At 47.2% G+C, this 9,209-nt stretch overlaps 1 protein-coding gene across 1 annotated transcript; it reads right to left on the reverse strand.

Annotated features, from left to right (window-relative positions):
- Positions 1-494: 494 nt before the first annotated feature.
- Positions 495-8,007, reverse strand: LOC146234879 (rho-related GTP-binding protein RhoE-like). The gene is made up of 5 exons (XM_084689297.1): positions 7,580-8,007; positions 7,387-7,474; positions 3,265-3,374; positions 2,385-2,510; positions 495-1,660 (listed from the first exon to the last, which is right to left on the reverse strand). The coding sequence occupies exons 1-5, from the start codon at positions 7,682-7,684 to the stop codon at positions 1,412-1,414; spliced, it is 678 nt and encodes a 225-aa protein (XP_084545423.1). The 5' UTR covers positions 7,685-8,007; the 3' UTR covers positions 495-1,411.
- Between the last annotated feature and the right edge of the window lie 1,202 nt (positions 8,008-9,209).

A 9,209-nucleotide genomic window follows, 5' to 3' on the forward strand; every position in this document is an offset into this window, starting at 1 on the left:
AGGACAGGGGAGGAGAGACGAGGAGAGTGAAGGAGGACAGAGGAGAGGACAGGGGAGGAGAGACGAGGAGAGTGAAGGAGGACAGAGGAGAGGACAGGGGAGGAGAGACGAGGAGAGTGAAGGAGGACAGAGGAGAGGACAGGGGAGGAGAGACGAGGAGAGTGAAGGAGGACAGAGGAGAGGACAGGGGAGGAGAGACGAGGAGAGTGGGAGTGACCAGAGAAGGGGAGATGAGCTGTGATAATGAGGATGTTGCGACAACCCTGGCAGAACTGGTTGGCGCACTGATCCCACTTTTGACTAACTCTGGGAAAGACTTCATCTTGTCTAACCCCCCCCTCCTTCCCAAAGCAGATAAGTGAAGGGAACAGGACTGCAGATATTCATGGTACCCGGCTGTCATAGCACCCTGAGAAAAGCCAACAGTTCTCACAAGGGAATTTGTTTGGAGAGGAGTTGAAAATCGTTGTAAATAAACACACCACGTAAACATGAAAGATGGGCTTTTGAATTTATAAGCATAAAAAAACATTTAGTACAATGGAAAACAATGACAGTTGTTGTGAACCATTTTGACTTGTTGACAAATATAACTTCATAGGAAATGCACTGACTTCATTAGGATAAGCAACCAACCAAGGCTTGTGACATGAACAGGGACTCTATGACATGCAGGGGTCTTTTGAACACACTACTGTCACACAGGGCCCACCAGCCTACAGACTCTTAGCCTCACTTCAGCACAGTCTACTACATATCATAACCCCCTCACTAGCTCCCTATTAAACGGCTTTGGTTGTTAAAGTCCCACAGTCTGAGTGATCAGTACCTAAGTGAACCAAAAGCACTTCAGACGATGAAGTGTTTGAATGGACAGGATTCTCTGACCCTGTCTACTTTCTCCATAATCCCATCTGAAGTCAGATCGCTGAAGTCCCTCCTGTAGGCTTCCTATAGCGACGTTTCAGTAGTTCCTCTGCAGGATGTCGTGGGTTTAAATGAACCCCTGACACTGTGGTAACAGACATACCAGATTTCCACAGGGATGTAAAGCCAGTCCAAATATGTCTAATTATTTAGTGTGTGCTTCTTTTTCCAAGCAAATTTTTTTCGGGTGAAAATCCTTGCACCTTGCACCTGGTTCTGACAGGTCCAAAGGTTCGTCCTTCCAACTTGCCGTGTTCTCTGTGCAGAAGACTGTCAATACTCTCAACAAAGCACAAAAACACCCATCGTTCCCAGGTCTCCGCAGATGTAATCCTCCAATGAAAAACCTCCGCTCAGGGTCCAATCACATGACCTCCTCGGCCAGGCTGCAAGCTGCGGGGGGGAAGGCTCCGTGACAAAAACCAAATGTCCCCACCCACCCGGGGGATGAATAAAGTGTCGTCTTAAGCAGCCAATCACGAAGTCACATGAGGGTGCAGGTCTTGGCTTTGGTCTTCTGGTAGTCGCTGACGACGGTGGGCAGGTCCACGGGCCCGTGGGTGGATGACATCCTCTTGGTGGCCCTGGAGGACTTGCTGCGCTTGACGTTCTTGCTGTTCTTGTTGACGCAGGCCAGCGTGGCCACGTGGAAGATGTCTCTGACGCTGTTCTCAGACTGCAGGGAGGAACACTCGATGTAGGGGGCGCTCAGCTGCTTGGCCATGTTGGAGCCCTGAGAGAGAAGCAGGCACACACATACACACACACCACACGCACACATGCACAGGGGTTAGAAGAGATTCGGATTCGCTAACAGAGTCACTCAGTCACTCCCCTCCGGCAGAAGGCTGCGGTCCATCAGGACCAATACCACACGCTACAAACACAGTTTCTGCCCATCCGATGTTGGCCTTTTCAACAAGGCCAAGGGTTCACGCTGACTTCAATGACTTTAATGTCTTCAACACATTGCTTTTTGCACTGCATTCCACAATTGTATCTCTAGTACCATTTGTATATTTTGTAATATTTGTATTTTTTGTATTTTTATATTGTAAATTACGGCAACTTATATTTTATTGTATATTTATTTTTTGGTACATTTTATTTTAATTCTAAAGCCACGCAGTATTGCTAGTTTATGTACTCTTATGTACTCTAGTTGTACCTCTTATTTAATTTTTAAAAATGTCCATATGTTTAATTTATGCACCTTCCTGCCAAAGAAAATTCCTTGTCTGTGCAAACTTTCATGACGATTAAAACCCTTTCTGATTCTGATTCTGAGGCTAGAGCAGGTCAGTGAGGGACAGGGAGTCAACACGACTGTTTCCCTAATGTGACAAAGTTGTACCGTAGGTGGACAAATTCAGTCTATCTAGACGAGTGAAACTGCACATTCCATTGAGAATGCATTATCAGCACTTAGAGATGGCTCTCCAAAGTCAATGACGTACCTGGTCGTATGACACTGGTGTCTGCCTGCTGTGGGACTTGGTGAAGAGGTCGGTGCGGAGGTCTGACTTGCAGCCCACCAGCAGCATCTTGGTGTTGGGGCAGAACTCTTGGATCTCACCCCTCCACTGGAGGATAGAGAAACAGGGAGAGGGATTGTTATTAGTCTGATTAGGGTTGTTGGACTGTGTCTGTGTGTGTATGTGTGTGTGTGTGTGTCTGTCTGTCTGTGTGTCTGTGTGTGTCTGTGTGTGTCTGTGTGTGTGTGTGGGGGGGGGCGGAGGGGTGGAGACACGAAGGCCCCTTGGTTGGAAGGTTAGAGAGAAGAACAGATAAGTGATTGTCTCACACAGGATACTACTTCCAAATTCTTTCTACCTCCCTCTTTCTCTCTTTCTCTCTTTCTCTCTTTCTCTCTTTCCTCGGATCCACCCTTCCACCCACCCTCGTTCTCGCTCACTCTCGCTCTCTCCTCACTTGACCACATCCTTCTCAGCTGCGCCCAGACCAGGGCTTAGTGACAGCGCAGGTCAGGGGCCAACCTCCATACCGTATCCCAGTCTGAGTCACCACGTGAGAGAAGGGTCTGGACCCTTTCCTGGTAAGCCTCATGTGAGTGTCTGAAGTACCCAGACACCACCCCCCCCCATCCTCTCTCACAGTGGTACGACCCTGTCCTCTCTGGTACGGCCCTAATTCTGTTTTTCCTGCCAGAGGAAGCTTTTCAGAAACCACTTGACCCAGTAACACAGAGAGGGGGTTTCTAGCGAGGGTCAGGAGACAGTGTGAACATACTTCCTGCTACACCTCCAGAGGGGGGAGGGGAACACGGGTGATGCAGCTTCCTGGACGTAAACGCTCCCATCTCTCTCCGTCACTCACCTTCTTCAGCACGCTGTCCAGGGTCTCTGGCCGGCTGATGTCAAAACAGATGAGGACGGCGTCAGAGTCCGGGTAGGAGAGAGGTCGCACGTTGTCGTAGTATGGAGAACCTGAAAGTGAAAGACATGGCCTCAAGTCAGAGACTGTCGCTAGCGCAACGGTGCACGTGGGCTTTCCTCGGACTCCCTCATCTGATTCAGAAGATTGACGCAGATTCCGATAAAAACAACCAAAACACATTTTGTGGCGACTGAGTCGTAGCTCCTCCCCTTAGATAGCATGTGACCTCGAGGAATTTCGGGAGAAAATGTTTCCCTGTTCCTGCTACTCGGGTGCCTTAACTCACACTGTCACAATTGACTCACTCACACACACACACACATTCTGGTCACGCACACAAGTACACAGCTCAGTTACATCGGTTCCCATTCCAACACACACGATACGACTTCATGTGACGCAAATGGTGAGCAGTCCACAAAGTGAGATGTAACCTGAGTATTGTCTTTGAGAGAGCGTGGAGCCAGGGAGAGCAGCTCCCGGTCACCTAGCCCCCCAGGCAGGGAAGCTGAACCAGAGGGGGGACCTGGAGAAACCACTCCCCATTGTTCCCTTGTCAGGAATGTGCTGGGAGATTATGTGTGTTCCCAAGGTGGGGTGGTCTGTGGGCTGGTCAACGACAAGCATTTGACTCTCTCCTCTCCTCCCTCCTCTTTACCCTCTCTTCTCCCTCTAGGTGTTTGGAAAACAACCTGTCTTTTGGCCCAACCCTATACCTCAGTCTCAACTGCAAGGCAACAGTAGTTTCTGTTTAAAGAGAAAGGAAGGTTGTGTCAATTTGCAATGACACTGGGCCCAAGGCTTTTCTCCATAAGACACAAAGCAGTATAGAGTGGCCAAGCTCAAAGGCTGAATTGTCCATGGATGAGAATATACGCAGAGTGCAAGTGTGCTATTTCATGGCATTACGGAAAGTCATAACAATCAGTCAAAACCTGATCCATTACTTTTGAAAGTGACTTTATAACCTCTGAAAGGCTAAGATGTTTTGATAACCAGATGAAACCCAGATGTTCAGCTCTGTACCAACACTGGTGACCATGGTGCCAATGACACCATCTGTCTTTTTTTCATTTTTCACTTGCATGTACCTCTGCACTGATTAACCCCAGCCCGGGATCTCAGGAAGGCCTTCCTGGGTTCCTAGGGGGCCCGTGCGGAGCGGAGAATGTTCCTGAACACATGGCGAGGCTTGGCCCTCCCACCCTCCATTTTTTCCATGAACAAATCCACACCAGCAGATGCAAACAGTGATGAAATATTTTCACGTCTGGCGAGTCCGATTTCTCATGCTAAACAAACAGAGCGGAGGCCCGTGTTTTCACAGACCGGCCTCACCATCTTCTGGACGTTTCTACCGCGATGTGTGAGGGATTAGAGGGACCTCTCAGGGAAGGTTTTTTTCTTCTTCACGGGAACACTGAAACAGTAGTGTTCAAAGATGGAGCTAATGGAAAGGGAGAATGTCCACACAAGTGAAGAGACTACCGGAAACTGATGCCTTTGAGCAGAGTTTTAATGATGACACAGCAGTAACTGTCAGCTTACATTTAATGAGTACTAATGATGGTACCTCATCAGACAAAGATTTTTTTTTTGTCTTCTCAGTAAAGGGCATCTCCATTGGTGGATTAGGTTGAAATTGTTCATTTATAATCATTCTGTTATAAAGGCAATTCATCATTATTCCAACTCATAAAGAATGCACTTCTAATGATGTAGGCTCATGTTAAATGAATAATTCATTTAAATTTATTGCTTTTTGAATGTTGGTGTTGTGCACTTTAAGTGGTGCCCAGCACACAAAGTGTTGTAATAATGCTCGACCACCGATGATTACGTTTAGCATGTAACACAAATAATACATTTGCAGTAACATTTTATGAATATAGCAGATGCTTTGCTCCAAAGCTATTTTTTTCTACAAAAGCGCTTCGGGAAAGTACTAATAAATCTAAGATCAGAAGTGCACAGTATTAAATGTTACAAAGCACATGTACTAAAGGACAGAGATGTTTTCACCCCGGTTTGGCTCCTTCCCAGCCTGACCTGTGACATTTGCCACAGAGGAATAGTTCCTGTCCCCGGCACAGATCTTCCTTCAGGCATGGGCACAGGGGCACTTCTAATGACCTTTCGGCAAACTGGGTCACAGTCCTATTCTCAGGTGCTCCCATGCCCTATGTCTGTGCTCTAGGAAGGTCTAATATTATAGGTTTGATGGGGATGGCATGGCACCATCTACTACTGTACCTTCAACAAGGTCTGTAGCTGTGTCGTGTATGTATTTCACAAACGTTAAAAAGCACTGTTTAATCACACGGCATTCCGATCACAGGAAAATAAACCAGTTTAGGAATAAACCATGTTACCAGAGCGCATTGCACCTTGTTTAGTATGAGGTGGGGTGACAGACTGTTGGGTCTGAGTGGAATCAGAAGGTGAACTTAGTCAAGCGTGATGGTATCAACGGTCAGGGGGATGGTGTCAATGACAGGAACAACACATCACAATCACACTGTTATCATAACTATTCTCTGTTATCACATTAACTTATGACAAGAAAAGGCTGCCGGTGGAATGCTTTAGATGTGGGCCAGCCTAAATGCATGTGTGTGTGTGCGTGTGGTGAGATTAGCTCTTCCTGAGCTCCAGAATAATCACTGAGTCGTGCCCAGGCCAGACCCAGGGGACGCCACAATCAGCTGGGGGTCAGGGAGGCAGCCCTAATCTCTCCTCCACCTCCCTACACCCAACACTACAGCCCTCATCTCTCCTCCACCTCCCTAAACCTAACACTACAGCCCACATCTCTCCTCCACCCCCCTACACCCAACACTACAGCCCACATCTCTCCTCCACCTCCCTAAACCCAACACTACAGCCCACATCTCTCCTCCACCTCCCTAAACCCAACACTACAGCCCTCACCTCACCTCCACCCCCCTACACCCAACACTACAGCCCTCATCTCTCCTCCACCTCCCTACACCCAACACTACAGCCCTCATCTCTCCTCCACCCCCCTACACCCAACACTACAGTCCTAATCTCTCCTCCACCTCCCTACACCCAACACTACAGCCCTCATCTCTCCTCCACCCCCCTACACCCAACACTACAGCCCACATCTCTCCTCCACCTCCCTAAACCCAACACTACAGCCCTCATCTCTCCTCCACCCCCCTACACCCAACACTACAGCCCTAATCTCTCCTCCACCTCCCTACACCCAACACTACAGCCCTCATCTCTCCTCCACCCCCCTACACCCAACACTACAGCCCACATCTCTCCTCCACCTCCCTACACCCAACACTACAGCCCTCATCTCTCCTCCACCTCCCTAAACCTAACACTACAGCCCACATCTCCTCCTCCTCCACCTCTCCTAAATCCAACAGTCCAGCCCAAAGCCCCCCGCCTGCACCCCCCCTCCCAGAGGCATCTCCAGGGCTGGGCAGCAGGCAGGCAGCAGGGGGAGGGTGGTTGGGTGTCAGCTATAGGAGGTAATTACCTCCAGACCTGGCCCAGAGATCCCCCAGGAGAGTGAGAGAATGCAGGGGGAGAGGTTTTATAAAACAAGTAATGTGAGAGGGCAGGCCAAGCTTTTAGAGAGAACATTTGTATTTGTTGGCGAGTCAAGCAGTCTCTCTCAGTTACGCCCTTAATAAGTTTTTTTTTTTTTTTTACTGCTCAACGACAGATAAATTACGCCAAAAAGTCTTGTGTGAGGAATTATCATTGACCACTAAGGCTTTTGTGCGAGTTAATACTGGTCTTCCTCGATGCTGGTGCTATGCTGTGTGTCTGGGATGAGGTTTTTCCATATAACCAGATCAACTCGTAGCTTGCTTCCCTCGCATTCCAGACAGACATCGTCAGCTTCTCGGTCCGGGCTGGCCGATGCCGTACAGTAAACCTAAGCGCTCAGTTGTTTCATTTTCCAAATTACGTTTCAGTCATTCAAGTAGGTTGAATATCTAGCTTTTCTTAATTAAACACGCCACCGCTTAATTACGCGCACAGATTCATAAGGAAATTTGCATAACAAGCTCTTACCTGAGGTGTCCCAAAGACGCAGTTCAACTCTCTGCATATCGATTTCAAAACTGGCTGTGTAGTTCTCAAACACCGTGGGAATGTAACCCTGTGCAGACAAAAGGACAGCTTCATCAAGTATAAATCATTTACGCCTGTCAAAAAATTTGCGCACATTTATTCTCATTATAGAGAGGTATAATGGTAGGCTTACCTCCGGGAAAGAATCCTTAGCAAACACATTCAATAAAGCGGTTTTCCCACACTGGCTATCACCGACAACCACTATTTTACATTTAATTCCTGGATTTGTATCCATTTTGGGACAGGGTGGACACTCTACTATTCCCTGGCTGTTTTATCTGAAATCAATTCCTAAGTTCCTTTCCCACAAATCCCAAACGTTGAGTTACATCCCAGAAAATACGATTCCAAATGATGCACCGGCTGCCGATGAGCACTTATCCTGAGATCAGATCTGTCGAGAACGCAGGATCTCAACTTTAGAAATGAAGAACATGTAATCTTTCAATAATTTAAATGGTCCTGAAGTAGCTTAGGCAAGACGGTGACACAGTTATGCTTCTCTGCAGTCTCCTTCAGTGATAGCGGACGTGGTAGAGCAACGGTCTACGGCAGACTGACTGACCGAGGCAAGTTTTTGAGTTCTTGAAGATACTTTTTTTTCCATATCAGAGGGCGTTGCGCAAGGCGAGACTCTTACTGGTAGTAGCACCCTTCAAACCTATCTCTTTTCAGGGGGAACACCCTCTTTGTTTCATACACGTGTATCACCATCACCATCCATATGAATATGATCCTATCGCTACAATAACTTGTAGGCCTACAAAAATATATATATACATATATATATATATATAAATATATATATATATATATATATATATATATATATATATATATATATATATATATATATATATTTATTAGACAGGGTTGGTTATACACAGACTACGTCAGGTAACTGTCGTTTTAATACATTTCTAAAGGGATTTCTCTCACGATGACACTTGAACGTAATATTTAGCCTACAATCTATGGCTTTCCGTATATTTTTAAACAGCAGAGATGACATGACATTCAATACGAATTTGAACCTTTGTACCATTTTCCAGCAGCCATGGAGTTGCTTCTCAGCCAGGGCGCATCAATAACCTTGAGGTAGGTGAAACAGCTTGAGGTGAGGGGGCCGTGCTGTGACGGGAGCCCCTCTCGCCCTTTATTCAATGCTCACATATTGTCTCGGAGCAATCGGAGCAGTGAACTCAGCGGGCTCGTCTTGAACCGGACCTGAGAGGAATTCTAATGAGCTGTGGGGTTCATCTGCAGGGGATCTAAGATGGCACCTCTCCTTGATATGGCACAGGGCAGGTAAGCTACCGCACAGCTGTTTCCTACTGGAGCAGTTCCTCTTTCCCGGGTCTGTAGGTCTACAAAGGTTATTCTTTTCACAGAAGGAGTTGTACGGTGATTGAGTTCGACCTTGTATTGTATAGAATTAAGATGAGCGTTTTAGATGAGCCATGATATAATGACTAGACCGTACTGTCCTCTTCTAGGGGCGTTAGGGGACGTTTTATGAAATAATTCAAAAACAACCAAAGCAGGGTCAGCTGGATACAAGCGAGTTCAACGCTTGTCTTTGTCCAGGAGAAAGCTATGACTCCAGCATTCACAGTGTGATTACTTTTCTGTCAGCCACACTGTAGCCCTGGCCAAGATTCAGCACTTTTTGATGGCTGTTTCTTGCTCCCTGCCAAGCGTTCTTCATTTGTTTGTCCGGAGCACGTCTGGTTGAGCCGACACAGCAGTTCTGACACCTA

This window comes from Hypomesus nipponensis, chromosome 23 (genome assembly GCF_054491055.1).
Source record: "Hypomesus nipponensis isolate SF chromosome 23, ASM5449105v1, whole genome shotgun sequence".
In the NCBI taxonomy this organism is placed as follows: Eukaryota; Metazoa; Chordata; class Actinopteri; order Osmeriformes; family Osmeridae; genus Hypomesus; species Hypomesus nipponensis.

Bases quoted from the DNA above. Each gene is read 5' to 3' on its own strand.
- LOC146234879 (XM_084689297.1), bottom strand. From the start codon at position 7,684: ATGGATACAAATCCAGGAATTAAATGTAAAATAGTGGTTGTCGGTGAT. The intron at 3,375-7,386 runs GTAAGAGCTTGT...TTTCACTTTCAG, and splicing joins GCGTCTTTGGGACACCTCAG to GTTCTCCATACTACGACAAC. The intron at 1,661-2,384 runs GTACGTCATTGA...CTTCTCTCTCAG, and splicing joins CACCAGTGTCATACGACCAG to GGCTCCAACATGGCCAAGCA.